At 39.5% G+C, this 14840-nt stretch overlaps 1 protein-coding gene across 2 annotated transcripts; it reads left to right on the top strand.

Moving 5' to 3' along the window:
- Positions 1-46: 46 nt before the first annotated feature.
- fxyd6 (FXYD domain containing ion transport regulator 6) lies at positions 47-12075 on the top strand. Of its 2 annotated transcripts, none has more exons than XM_075473436.1 (8): positions 47-250; positions 6837-6897; positions 7307-7330; positions 8403-8438; positions 8551-8625; positions 8855-8891; positions 9015-9064; positions 10812-12075. In XM_075473436.1, exons 2-8 carry the CDS (start codon positions 6849-6851, stop codon positions 10847-10849), a joined length of 309 nt encoding a protein of 102 aa, XP_075329551.1. In that variant the 5' UTR covers positions 47-250; positions 6837-6848; the 3' UTR covers positions 10850-12075. The 2 variants fall into 2 exon arrangements, with proteins under 2 accessions (XP_075329551.1, XP_075329550.1); XM_075473435.1 differs by having other exon boundaries at positions 49-250; positions 6844-6897.
- Positions 12076-14840: the final 2765 nt, after the last annotated feature.

The following is a 14840-nucleotide window of genomic DNA, read 5'->3' as shown; positions in this document are numbered from 1 at the left end:
AATTTGCGGACGTCGTCTGTGGAGGGTGCACATAGAAGGGAGGGAGACGGAGACGTAGCCACAGAGAGGATTCAACGCACTGTGTAAGAAGTCTCTCCTGGAGCCGCATCCATCACCTCTTTTTTTTCACATGATCGGGGAGCACATACTGACAGATGAGAATTATTGAAACTAATTCTGTGAGACAAGGTGACTTCTTTTTTTGAGCGTGGATAGTTTGCTGGCCAAAAGTCTGCTGGAGAAACAACAGGTAAGTTGATAAGCGCACATTTCATTTCTTACATTGTGCCATTGTTATATTTTCAGAGAATATATGGGGTCACTTTAGCTGCTACATCGAGCCATTATTTTTCGTAATTATTCTCAAATACCCGATTATGGGTGCACAATGTAAATGTATATAGCGTAATTGAATCACACACATTTGCACTATAAATTGTTTCACTCCGTGTGCGTTTTCGATATTTAGACGACAAAACGCTATATGTGGTCAAAATAACTTGCAGATATGCCAATAATACTGCTTCTCGTGATTCACCACGCTCTATTATAGCACGAGGGTGTGTCTGTTGGCACTGGTTGCAGGTACAGCATGTTGGCAAATATGGGTCAGTGCGTGACTAATTTAATTTATTTGACTGCATTGAGTTTAAAACGAAAAATGAGAAGTCGAATGCAATATAACTGTTGATATGATTAACAGTTGCATTGGGCATGGCAATAAATCCAGGTTTATGGTGGTTCTGCTTTGTGCTACATAAAATGATCCACAGGTTGAGGGGCGCAAAAGTGGATTAAAACACAGACGTCACACGTCGGATGTTGATATATTGTCTTCTCTTGTGCGTTATGAGACGGTCTATCGCTTGGCTGTGCACTTGTGGCTCGAGGTTTACATCACAATGGATAGGTCATTGTGCGCTTATTTGAGGTGGGTGTTTTGTCGCTGGCGTCAAGTTGAACAGACAACAACTGCTACTGAATTCCCAACGACTATAGTTTCGGGTTTTTGTTGACTGAGTGATTTATCGGGAAAAAAAGCTGAATGTCAGCCAGATACGACTTAAGCCTGCACGTGTGCCACACCCATTATTTTTCATTTTGAAGCGACTCTGGCTGTCATTGTCCTCGTGTATTCACATTAACCCATCATCGAGACCCATTCCTCATTCGGCGCCAGAATTTTCAGTTGCAGACAGTTACCATGGCAATAACTGGACTCTATGGAACGCCGCACATAGTTGTCATGGTGATGTAACATAATTATGATGGTAGATATATGAGGTCAGGCTATTTCGCGTAAGTTATGGAGACCTGTGGTGTGACCTATTTCGCTGACCTACATTTTATTGACGATGTAATGTGGTGTACGGATTTTTGATAGACACTGCGGCATTTGTATTTAATGGGTTCAAATTCTTAACAGCCTACACAGTATACCTCAGAGGTCATCCTTTGTTACATTGTAAAACTGATTATATGTCACTGGGTACAGTATAGGACAGCCTACTGGTAACACAAAGAATGCTTCTAAAGAGGTTGTTGGGGTGTGGTCTCCTGTAAAAATGAACACAGTGCAAGCTGACTGTCCTGAGTATCTTGCATGACCTTGTCTGTTGTTTTCCTAATCCATTACGGTGATAATTGTGTTACACTAAGCAAAGCATGTCTGAAACTCTTGCTTTTACAGTAGTAAATAATATAATGTCATTACTGTTTTCATGTATTGCTTACTATTGTGTATTCTACTACCTTTGGTTGTCATGTCATTGCTCCTATCACTTAGCGCTAATGTCCCTTTGATTGCCATTATGTGCTTGTCAACATTCCCTGACTTTTCTTTCTTTTTACTGCTTTTTAATACTGGAAGTGTAACTTTTGTACACCAAACTGCTTTTCCATAGTCCTGTCCACCTCACACAGTGTCTTCTTTTGCATGCCCTTTGTCTGTACTCCCCTGCCAGACAGTGTCTCTCCCCATCTTCCATCGTCAATGCCTTTCACCCTGCCCTTTCATTGTTCCCACATTATCCCAAGAAAAGAAGAGAGAAAAAAACAATTGTATCTCCTGGCTTGATATTTTGCCATTCTCCTCAAACAAATGTAGTCACCCAGGGCACCTTTTTGTTTGTACTCTCCTCAGATAAAAGGAGCCAGACCGCTCAGGAACTTCATATTGTTAAACAAAAGTGCAGAGAAAATTGAGGAAGGTTGGAGAGGCTCAGGTGTCATGTATTATGCAAAAGGAGAAAAATGCCAGCACCAAACAGCATCTTGATTTGTCAGTGGGCAGTATCAGTCTGCACAGCACTAAACAAGTTTCATGGGATAAACACAACCAATGCCGTCTCTCTTCAGACCACCAAATAGCCAAGTTGGTCTAGATTGCAAAACACACAAATCATAGCAGTTTCACGGCAAAACATCAAATATTGTAAGGTTTCTACACAATTTAGGCAACAAAATCCAAGTATGCCTCCATCCATCTTTTGAAATAGTAAAATACATTTTGCATTGCGTGAAACTGTCACAAATGCTTAAAAATGGTGAAATAACAAATTGTCTTTGCAACTTTGCAAATTGTAACATGGTTATGCGTTGCATTAATCTGCCACAAATGTGATGAAGCATGACTATCAGATGTTCAAAAAGCCAATGACGAGGTTGGATGTGATGGGTAGTGGGGTTGCACTGTGAACTGTCATGCAAAGGAACCCAGGTTGAATGCCATCGATCCAATTCTGTCCAACAACTTTTCAGTTTTGGGCTTTACCATCAGTTGCAGTTGGTTGGGGTTAGTAATAAAACAACATACACACATGAATACACATAAGAATACACGTGCAGGTGACGTGATACACATTCCTGACAATTATTGTACATTATAGTGGCTGGATAGTGTTGTGGTAAGATTGCCACCTTTCATGTCAGTGACTGGGGTTTGAATCCTGACCCCCATGCATGAAAGGTACTACATCCAGTAGAGGTCCTAAGGCAACACCTCCTTATGCTACCTGCCAACCTGGGATATAAGTGTAAGTTGCTTTGCATAAACATTCCACTGATTCACAGGTGGTGTGAGGTGCCATGTAGACGGGGAAGAAGAATATCAGAACACGATTCCATCTTTCCACCCACTTCTTCTATGAAAGCCAAATCCTTTTGCATGTTGGCTGATTTTACAGTTTAGGAGCATTGGATGGCTAAATGGTGAGAAGGACTTGTGTTGCTTTTGAAAAGAGAGATGGACATGCTTTTTGTGCGATTTAATTCAGAATTTACACATTATTAAGATGAACCCTATACAATCTAAATAAATCTGTGTGAAACAAGGTGTTATATACACATGGAAAGCCATGGCTTTACAGTGGTAATAACATCCTCAGATCATCACAAGTAAAAATATTTATGTGTTATATCTGCAGTTACAAGGAATGGGTCGTTTTAACATGCAGTCCTTTAAAGCTACACAGAATGTTTTTGCCAAAACAAGTCATCTGTTTCCCCACTTTAGCAAATAATTTGACAGAATACACATAGCTGACCTAGTTATTGAGTGCTTATCCTAAAATTCCTGTTTTATGTACTTTAACTGGATCTTAAAAAGACTGTGAATTTAACCGAATGAGGACATAGGAGTAGAATTTAAGTTAGATAATCCTTTTGTACAACAAAGTCTGTACAAAGGGCATATCAAGAGGGGACTAAAAAGACTAAATCTCGACAGAAAAAATGGCCGGTATGCTTGACACAGTGTAGAAAGATGAACAGGCACAGAGGGATTAAATACACTGGGGACAAAAACAAGAAAGGAAGGATAATGAGCAGAGTAACTGAAACTAATAGAGGCGAGGAAAGCAGTCAGGAAACGCAATGGTGGAAAGGGAAGATTCTGAAACAAGAGGAAAGGTGAATATATGAAAATTATATATATAAATTGAACATGAATGAATATATGATTTAAAACATGAAAAGAGTAAGACGGGAGATCCTAAGACCAGTTTTATTTTGATATGTCTGAAATGGATGAAAGTGATGTGCAGCTTAGGACCAATCATCAATTGACACATCAGATGTGAAAAAATATATCTGTCTTAAGATGTAGGATGTTAACAGACATGCCTTCAAAGATCGTGCTGTCGCATCTAATCATTCACATTTGGTTTTAAGTATACTGTAAAAGTGCCACTTTGAAAACATCATGATGGAGAAGAAGACCTTGAGAATATATGATGGAAAACTTACCAGAGGAAAAATGTTAAATTGTGTTTAGTGTTGATAAATGTGAAAAAAATATGCAATATGGAGAGGACATCGGGACTCCATTTTTTGCAATAATGAATGATATGATATATAAACACATTTAGAGTTGTACATTTACCTTACTCTGACCACCTTTAAGGTTGTACATTTGCAACTGAACTCTTTTGAACCTTAGTTTTTGGTGCAAGGAATATTCCTGAGAGAGAGGTGATACTCAGCCAAAGTAACGTAGTAAAGTAACGTAACGTAACAAAGAAATGTAACAAAGGTACGTTACTTTGGCACAAAGGTAAGTAAAATGGCCACATCCTTTAAAGGGGATAGAGAATCAAAATCGTCTTTTTCACGTTTTTGGTGTTAGTTCTGAGTCTCCCCGCTGTGGGGAGTACACACGAAGTGCCAGCAAGTGTCAGAACCTCTGTTTCAAGTACTCCCCTTTTTTGAATATCCCCCAGAATATCCCCCAATCCGTTTTTGTGAAAAAGTGATGTCACTTTTTCAGCAATCGCCCCCCCCACACCCAAATCCACAGCCACCCCGTTTCAGACACAGGAACAGGTGAGCCTTCCAAGGCTGTGAAAGTGGACTACGATCGTTACATATTCTTCCCCTGGAAAGCAATGTTCGCGATCAATGGCTTTTATTTATTTTTAACAGCATCCCCAGTACATACAACCGCCGACTTTTCCTTTGCGCTGCGCATTTCACGGAGTACAGTTTCACAAACCTTGCACGATTCCGAGCAGGCTTCAGTCGGTAGATGGTCAGTTCCGACAGGGACAGACACAGACTGCAGCGAGCTGTGCGCTCCGCTGAGAAGGTGATCGGCTGCACGTCTCCAGGACTATGGGGCGAGCGGGTCGGATCACAGCTGACCCTTCTCTATTTGCACCACTCCCCTCGGGCAGGAGGCTTCGGTCCATTCGGACCAGAACCTCCCGTCACAAAAACAGTTTTTCCCCCTTGCAGTTGGACTTATGAACACTTCATAATCATCTCATAACCTGCCCCAGTCACTTTACCATCATTAAAATTGCACTAATGAAGCTGCACTGTTGTTGCTCTGTATATTGGTTACTGTGTATTGTTGTACACACCTTGTACATTTTATATTCATATATTTTTATTCTTTATTTTTTATTATTATATCCTATGTTACATGTTTGCACCTTACGCCGCAGCAAATTCCAATGGCAATAAAACAAATTCTGATTCTGATGAGCTTTCTTTCCAGTCAGTGTATTACTCTATAGCTCTGTTTTCAGTGAGAGCAAGGGCAGCCAATCAAGCATCGGCAACCGAATAGCGCCAACACCTACCTGCATTTCATAATGAGGCTGCCAGATAAGCTCTGAAACGACGCCAATAAGGGAAAAAGACGCATTCTAAACCCAGCGTAGTAACAGCTGTTTCAGAGAGCCTTTTAGGGAGGTTCTGAGCCATTACAGACCCAACCAATTTTCTTTGGGCTACATATCACATCACAGAACAAGGATTAATGCCCCATTCAACCATTCTCTATCACCTTTAAGCCAGTCGTTCCCATCACCTTATTTAACTAATCAAGAGCTAGCTGATTAGTGTAGTAGTTGAATCAGGTGTGTTAGTTCTGGGTTGGTTTTGGATCGGGTACTCCATGAAGCAGTTCTTCCTCTTTGAAATGCAGATATTTTACACAATTGTATTGTGTAAAACAGGTGAAAACAAAGTTAGCACATCCTGATGTCCTCTATGGAGGACACACATAAACAAGATATTTTTTAGGTGAAAAAATAATTACACTCCTCTGAAAACTCATCTAAACTATTCCTTAGATATTAATTTACTAGAATCAATCTGAATATTAAACCAAAAAAAATCTCATAATTACACGATTATACACTTACCTTTCTTCTTTCCCTAAAATGTGCTTGTTGTGATTGCGGCCATTTTGAAGAACCAGGAAGAGAATTCTGTCAAGACTCCACCCAAACACATGTCATATCATTGAAAAGCCCAGGATTTCCTCTGTAAGGGCCAACAGGAATTAACACAGTGGCATGTATGGCTTAAGAGATACAGACCAAAAACCTAGGTCCTCTACAGAGGACAAAAATGAATTGCTGGGTCTCAGGAGGGTAGATATTTGATAATGTTAAATATAACTGTTATTCGTTGATTCTGATCACATTTTGTGGGAGACGTAGTTGGTGTGTGTGCAATGAACAGCCTACTTGAAAATAGGCCAAGGTTATGTGATGTCCACAGGGATGAAAGAAGACTTTCTGCCAGTAAAAGAAAATTACTCTGAACATGAATTATTATACAAGATATTAAAAACTATATCCATAGGCTTTAAAAAAAATAAAAATGTGTTAAACTACTGGGGTTTGGATAGAGACAGTGCTTTGTAACGTGCCTCCTCTTTCACGTGCACTGAATGTTATGTGGTAATAGTTTGTGAAGGGCACATAAAATATTTGATCAATGTTATTGTTTGTGTCAAAGTGCAACGTAGATTATTTACCTCTCTCACTGGATTTTTTTCTGTCTTTCATTCATTGTCTCACTCCCTACCTCTTTTTTACTCTGAGTCAACAGTTACCATGGAAACTGTTTTGCTCTTCCTCTCTTCGCTCCTGGTATGTCTGGCTGGTAAGTGCCCCTCTACTCATGAAACACACACTCCTATCCACATTTACAACACACAAGAGTCTGCTAAGCCATAGTTTGTCCATCGAGAGGCAGTGTTGTGGCAGGAAGTAATGTTTCACAAAATTCCACTCACTGGGCGTGACTCGAAGCAAAACATCAATTACCACTTAAGGGCTTATGTGTGGGTTCCTTGGGCTGGCTGTGACACTGACTGTGTGAGGTCTCTTTATAGCTAATGATTACAAGGAAAATGTCAACACTGTCAGATGCTATAAAAATGATGATCTTGTTTTTCTGCTGGTAATGGATGGATTATGTTTTAGCAGAAATCCTCGCTAATTTCCTCTCCACTGTTCTTTGTCCTTTCATTTTGCAACTCTAACCCTTTCCTCTCATTGGTGCCTCTCAGCTGCACAAGACCCCAGTGCAAAGGGTGAGTACTTCCATCCAGTCTCTGGTGGGTTAAAGCTGAGCAATCCAATAGATGGGTGTGTTGGTTTCTAGATCAGCCCTGCAGGGATTGCTGTGCTCTAGCAAACAGTGTATGGACAGAGTCCAAAAAATTACCAGACCAAAAGAGAAGGAGGTTTTTATTGATGGAATAAGAGTTGTTGTTCGGTGGGAAAAAGAGCTGATAATTAATACAGGTAATTCATTTGCATGGACAGTAAACTATACTTTTGTATTTTTAAACCTTATTGTCCATAACAGATACATGCTCACACTTGTTTTAACATAGGGGAAATGTGGTATATAGGTATTGTTAATATTTGATTATTATGGGTTCATAAACTACAACAATGGTACCATGCTGTTATGTCAACAGCTATGCTGCTGCTACCTCTTCCTTTAATGTAGAATAAAACTGAATGAATTGAGATGGACAGTGAGCTGGTTTGCGCTCAAGCTATTGTGAAGCCTGGAGTTGCATCTTTTGATGTAATGTGTTATCTTTCATACTCTGGAAACACTGGAAACTGGCCTAAATGAGCTAATACAAGATGCTGTGGCTAGGTATGCCTCACTAACAGGATCGGCAGTGTTAAATATTTGCTGTTTATTCTATAAACAGAAGTGCCAAAAGTCCCTTCAAAAGTTGTCCAAAATCAGACAATGAACACATACCTGAAGCGTTCAAGTTTTATCAAAGAAGTAATAATTTATATCATAACCACCAGCACTCTTACAAATGGCTTGGATTTAGTGATACAATATGATTTGTTGGACAATAAACTTTATCTGGCAGCAGTTGGTACATTGCACTTTAAGATACCCTCTTATTGGTTTCAGGTTCATGTTGTGGTAGCTGCCACATGTCATGAACTTCTTAGTTCAAGATTAGTCTTGGCAAAAATTGACTGAAGGAGGATGGAGATTGAATTTGTAAGAAAATGTTAAAAAAAATCTGTCACCTGTTTAACATGATATCTTCGGACACTTAATCAAGGGATCATGGATTTCTTCTTATCTAAGTGGATATCTACATGTTTTCTGTATGTTCACAGATGACAAGGCAACAGTTGAAAATCCTTTTATTTATGGTGAGTTTAAAAAACATTTCTCAAAACATCAAAACATCAGCAAATTGTCCTAAATCAGCAAATTGTCCTAAAAAGTATCCTCAATGCAAGAGTGTGTATGTTCTGTTTACAGACTATGAGAGTTTAAGAATTGGAGGGTTGGCATTTGCTGTGGTGCTGTTCACACTGGGCATTCTTCTTATCCTTAGTAAGTGAACCTCTGTCTGCTCATTTGATCACATTTACATGCACTCGAAATGTGTAATTTTCTGTTAGAATTTATTTAAAAATAAGTGCCATACAATGTTATTTCACAGTCGTGTTTGCTCTCAGTTTTATCCCTATAATCCAGCTACACTGTTCGTAGTGATGACACAAATGATGTCTGTCTGCTTCGACCTTTACGCTGTACAGCCAATTATTGCGTATGTTTGCAGGTCGGCGATGCCGCTGCAGTATCAACCAGAAGCCCAGGTATGCCAGTATCCCTCTCCGATTGAAAAAAGAGAGAAATCCTCAGTTGTGAAAGGTCTTCTTGTTTTTTTACTGATATGACATGATTTTGTTTCTATGACAACCTGTGGATTCTCTCCACAGGGCCCCCGGAGATGAAGAGGCACAAGAGGAGAATCTGATTGTCTCCAAGGGTAAGATGAGTACTTTCACCTCTGTCAGTTGTTCTCACCTCATCTTCAGCCCCTGACATAAATCCATATTTAAGTATTCCTTTGAGAGTGCTTATAGCGCAGAGGGAAGAGTCAGGTGGGGGAAGGGGTTTACTTAGAGCATATAGCAATACAAATGTTTCTGCTTTATTGCTGACCTGCTCCCCTTTTTATATCATACCTCCCAAAATTTGTTTACGGTTTCAAATGATTCTAATAAAGAATAAAAATTTAATTTAATTCAATTAAATTTTTTTATGTAGCGCCGAATTACAACAAATGTTATCTCAAGGTACTTGAAAGATACTATCCAATTCAAGCCAATTAGCATCCAATTCATTGTAATCCATTCATAATCCAATCAAATTCAATTAATCAAATGACAAATTAGTCTAATTCATACATACAAAGCCAATCGAAAAAAAAAAAAAAGAAGCCTAGCCAAGAAAACCAACAGGTTTCACCGAAACTTCTCTTGGAGCCAAACTCCTCTCCTGAGCGTGCATGAGGCGTCTGAGGAAAGAAAAAACTCCCTTTTAACAGGAAGTAACCTCTGGCAGAACAAGACTCAGGAAGGTGGACAGCTGGCAACCTGGGAGCCTCAGCCACCTCTTTCTCACATGTGAGAAGTCTGTCACAGTGTACAGGCACCCTCTTGGGAAAAGCCTGCTTTGCCGTAATTTTTTTGAGCTGCGTGCCACAGACACTGCGTTTTGTGGAGGAAATAGTTGATACAGCCTGGAAATACACAGAGGTTTGCGGGTGGCTGCTGGCAGCCCTGCTTGAGGCTTTTTCCCTGGTGGCATGAGTTGCAAACAAGAGAGGGACAACATAAAAATAAAAAACAGGCTCTCTCTTGCTGTGTCTCCCAGGTAAGTGCCTGGAATAGGGTCAGTCTTCATAGTAATCGTAGTGGGAAATCCAGCTGTTATTTTGGGGTCAAATTCTAGAAAGCATTGCTCTGTGAGAGCGCCATCTCTACAAGGAAAATACACCACTTTGAATTCAGTCAGTTTGAGTTAGCATCCCTTATTATTTCATTACTTAAAAAAGGCATATTTTTTTAGTGTGAAGGGACTTATCCACTTATCCAGCTTGATAGTCTTCTAACTCTACCCAAGTAGTTTTTATTTGTAACTCTTTTATCTATTTATTTTTTTCTGGCTTGATTTGCAACTCTTGCCAAGTGACGCCACTGCTCCAAGACAACGAGGAAATGACAACAATTCGTTGTACCGTGTTGTGTTAACATGTAACCAAGACTATCTTTAGAATGGCATCCATGGAGGTGATGTTGTAAAAAGAATATATTTTAGCCCTGATCATGATGGTTTTCTTACTCTACCAAAATGTTGTTATTGTCTAACCCAAACAATCGTGTTTTAGTAGAGCTTTGTCTTATTATTGACATAAGGTATGTTGTTCTCAATCTGACATCCCACAAAGGTCCATTGCTGAAAGCTCTGCACTTAACTTCACCATCCATCCTCCTTCCTCCTCATGAGGACTTTTTGGCTCCTTAAACGAAATACTTGAGAATGACATTTGCCTCTGACGTGGAAACGCTTGTATGAATTTAATTTCCGTTTTACTGCTTCGAAGGCCGGTGCTTTTCAGGATATGGGTTGTGTTGAAGGATATGAACCAACAACTCACATGACCATTTCAGTTTTAGAACTTGTGGTGTGTTTAGGTTTAAACTAAAACTCTTGTCATTGACCTGTTTCAGCTGCAGCAGTTGCAAAGGAGACTCCAGCGGAGAACTGAAGCGATGCCACAGGACTGTGACCACCTTCTGAAATGATCATCAGTTTATATGATATTAAGCCACAGTAACAATAAAGGAACTGAAGGTTATTGTAACTGGTTATATGACAGGGTAAGAGGGGAGGTATACATTTAAGGGTGTAATATGTACAGAGATCTTGTGCCAGTTGTTCTTTGTTGTGAGTGTGCCAGTCCCTCAGTGCTGTTGTCTATTCCTGTGCCTTCCTGTGACAGTTTCTCATTCAAGTTTGATGTTTTACCCAGTGGCTCCTTCGACATAAGATCGTCTTTAATATCCTAGATTCATTTTGAATGGTGTGGGGTCTGCTCTTCTTTTTGTACTCCTATCGATTGACTTTAGGTTGTAGGATTTGTCAGTTTGTTGCTTGTTTTGTCAGTTGTCCCGGGTAATATTTGTCACATTTGGATTATAATCTTTACAGATATATACAGTGCATAAATCTAAATATGAATATAGATAGGGTATACATGAGACATATAGTTAAATATCCTCCATTTATGTTTATGTTTGAATGGTTGTGTGTTGTTTGGGTGCACATACAGATGCACTTATTAATGTGCGTGTATATCCTGTATATGTATGACTGTGCATCCATCACAAGTGCATGTGTATCTCTACATGTAGATGTGATGAGCCTTATATGAGACAATCTCAACTGCCACAGCTCTTTGAGCGAACATGTGAGTAATTTGCAGGTACCTGCATGGGCTCAGCTGTCTCACTGCCTTCTTCTCTACATATCTACTCCACTGCTGCGTCACTGGCTCCGTCAGGATTAACTAGTCTCCAGCAGGCTATGATTATCTTCCCCACTTACAATCACTTGTGCCACAAATCTAAGGTTGGGATATCTTTCTCTTCTTTTTCTTCTTTGGTTATCAAATAGCAGTCTTTCTAATGTTACAGTGATTTGAATGACAAACATGCTCTGAAAGAGAGACAAAGTCTGGGTGCTGAGTTTGAAAGAGGCAAGACTTTAAATCCATACTGCATTTGTGCCAGACTACATCAATAGCAGGCCAATGTAAACTAAATGAATACCATAAAGCAGTCCTTGTTGTAAATCTACCATCAGATCTGGCTTTGAGTTTACCTGTTTAAAAGATGTCTGCTGTACAAGTAAATGCTTTGTCCATTCTACGCATGAGGCCTTGTGTAACAACCTGTTGTGCTTTTGGCAGAAATTAAAACATGTTTAAAAACATATTGTTTCTTGTTGTGTTCATTTAAATGGAAACTGTAATCGAATCTTGTGTAGAATCTGCTTTTCTTCAGGGAACACTTGGGCCTAAAGACATTCTGTGACAAGCAGCCTTCAAACAGCACTTGATATCAATCCGGAAAATTTCCATCAATGTCAGTCAAGGCTGTAATGCTGCTACATGGCCACGGAACTAAGCTTCAGGAAATGGCTTCCTCACAAGCAGAGTTAATTTTTTTTTTTTTGCTATGATTCCAAAGGTTGGATGTTCTTCTCTTCATCGGCACTAATTATAGGAGATTGTAAATATGTAACTGAGCGGCTGGACTGAAATATGCCCGGAGGCGTGGAGAAGTGGTTTGTGTGTGTATGTGTAAGGGGGTGGATCTCTGGGGTGGGCATTTTAGTTGCACACTGGGCTACCAGCACACACCTGGACAGAAGCAATACAGAGCCTTCAGCAGATCAGGTGGGTCATTATTTATTTTCCTTAACAAATGCTTGATAAAATGTGCAGGTTATGGAAATGTATCTTATGTATGCACTTATGATGCCTACTAATTGGCACGAATGGTTAAATATGTTAAAGAAATGGCCCAATTAATAATTGTAGTAAAAGTGTGTTTAGAGGACAGATATTTTTGGCAGTGATTTTGTTAACTGCCACCTTTTTTGAAAAAATGTCATTGCAATAATGAATTACTGGATTTCAGCATTTGCTTTTCAGCTTTGTAGTGTTGGGCATGTGTCACCCCAACTACTTTCTTACTATATCTATAACCTCTGTGAGACTGCTCAAGGTTCAAGGTTAATGAATATTGGAGCTATAATACATTAATGAGTAACTTCCCGGCATGCCCTTGCGCTCAGCAGTGCATTGAGAAGGGCAAGACACACGATGAATGAAAGAACCCGAAGGTCACAATACACAGTGGTGTGCTTGAATTGAATGGGACAGCAAGGGAAATCTTAGTCTGTTAATCTGTGTGACTTAATGATTTTAGTTTAAAGTATGTTGATCAAATAAGAATCTTGTATGAGTGTGTGCTTGTGTGCGGTTGAAGAATGATGGCTGAAGAAGTGGGGAAAGAGGATCAATAACACCATTAGCCGCTTAGAATTCCCATTGAAGATCAAGGCAATCGTTGATACTCCAGAAGCAAACCAAATGAGGCAATTTGTCAGAACATTTGGTATAGAGTTTCCAAGCCTTTCAGCTACCTCTCATCTAAAACAAATAAACCAAAGAAGATGAGCTTCTACAATTCTCTATCTTTATTAAAAAAGACACCACTGACATTAAATCCACTCGAATTTTGCCCCCAAACAACATTTTTCAGATGCCAGACCTGATAGTGTATACCTATCTTGTCGTAAAGGTCTTGATTAAATTATTCAAAACAGCAGGTGTTGATGGGTCACCAGCTGGCAAATGCTGTTATCACTGGCCTTTTGTGAACTGTTTCTATTATGTTCCCTTCAGTTTTGTCAGCTGAACACACACATAGACGAGGCAACATGTCTTCTTCCAAAGGTAAGATGAACTGCTCATTATCCACAAACACATACACTTTAACATTTTCAGAGCCATGTTTGCTTTCTTTTAATTCTGAGTCATAACTTCTTACAGAGTAACATTAAGCAAACTAAATGCAGCTTAACGTTTGTTATTCAAATTTCCTTGGTAGCTTTACAAAGAATGAAAACCAAGGGGAGTCCAGCAACCAGTACTGGCTTTCTACCACTGCAAAACATGCTCACAAAGTCTACACTTCTATAGATTAGAGTGCTGCACAAATCACTCTCTAGCAAGATGTTGGTATAGCAAGTTAAAGAACTACCAAGGCAGTGGAAGACAGAGTCAAGTGCCTCAGTATACGGCAAAACAATTTACAAGATTGAGGCATGACACAGCGTACACCTTTATTAGAAGTGATAAAATCTTCAGAGAATGGACTTGCGTTGATTATGGCCTATTTTCTTAGCCGTCACATAGTTAGACAGTGGGTCAATTGCATCAATTAAAATCAATAAATGACTGTATAACAAGCACTGTGAACATTACTCATAAAAACACATTGAGAAACTGTAGGAGCTATGCGTCTGTAAGATGATGTTTCTTTTGGATATCCAATTCTTTCTCTTTCTTGCCTCTCATCAGATGGAATAACTGACTTGGATGCAGACTTTGTATATGGTAAGTAGCTGCCTCTTTGAAAGAGTATCTAATGAGGTGGAACAATTTTCTAATCTGTCAGTGCTTTAAAAGAAGAGATTGTAGAGGGCAGAGGGATTGCAGTTTCCGTCAGAATGCTTTATATTCAGATGGGTAGTAAAGTATAGAGAGGTACAATAGGAGAATAAACAAGCTCAGACAAAAAGTGTCAAAGACAAAAAGAGAGCAAAGAAAAGGATGTGGTGAAATGGTGTGCAGAAAAGCAAAAGTAGGAAATAAGGATAAAATGGGAGAAATCCGGAGCACAGTAACAGACCTCATGGGTAACAGTAAATGATAGTGTTCTATTTGAATTCACAGACTATGAAACACTACGTATTGGAGGTCTGACCTTCGCCGGAGTTATTGTGTTCCTTTCCCTCCTTCTGTTGCTTGGTAAGCTAATAGCAGCGCTCGATGTTTGTGTGTGTTTTGTTTTTGCACAGGCATGTATTTTGTACGCTTGAATATAGAGGGAGTGACACTGACAGAACAGCTAAAGGTCTGATCTTTGATTTGAACATGTTTGAATGTGGGGAGCTTGTGTCACATA

The sequence above is a fragment of the Odontesthes bonariensis genome, chromosome 9, assembly GCF_027942865.1.
Source record: "Odontesthes bonariensis isolate fOdoBon6 chromosome 9, fOdoBon6.hap1, whole genome shotgun sequence".
NCBI lineage: Eukaryota > Metazoa > Chordata > Actinopteri > Atheriniformes > Atherinopsidae > Odontesthes > Odontesthes bonariensis.
This window is presented reverse-complemented; position numbering and strand designations above follow the sequence as displayed.

Excerpts from the sequence above, each read along its gene's own strand:
- fxyd6 (XM_075473436.1), top strand. The coding sequence starts at position 6,849 with ATGGAAACTGTTTTGCTCTTCCTCTCTTCGCTCCTGGTATGTCTGGCT. Across the intron at positions 8,439-8,550 it reads TGAAAATCCTTTTATTTATG|ACTATGAGAGTTTAAGAATT; the intron begins GTGAGTTTAAAA and ends TTCTGTTTACAG. Across the intron at positions 9,065-10,811 it reads GAATCTGATTGTCTCCAAGG|CTGCAGCAGTTGCAAAGGAG; the intron begins GTAAGATGAGTA and ends GACCTGTTTCAG.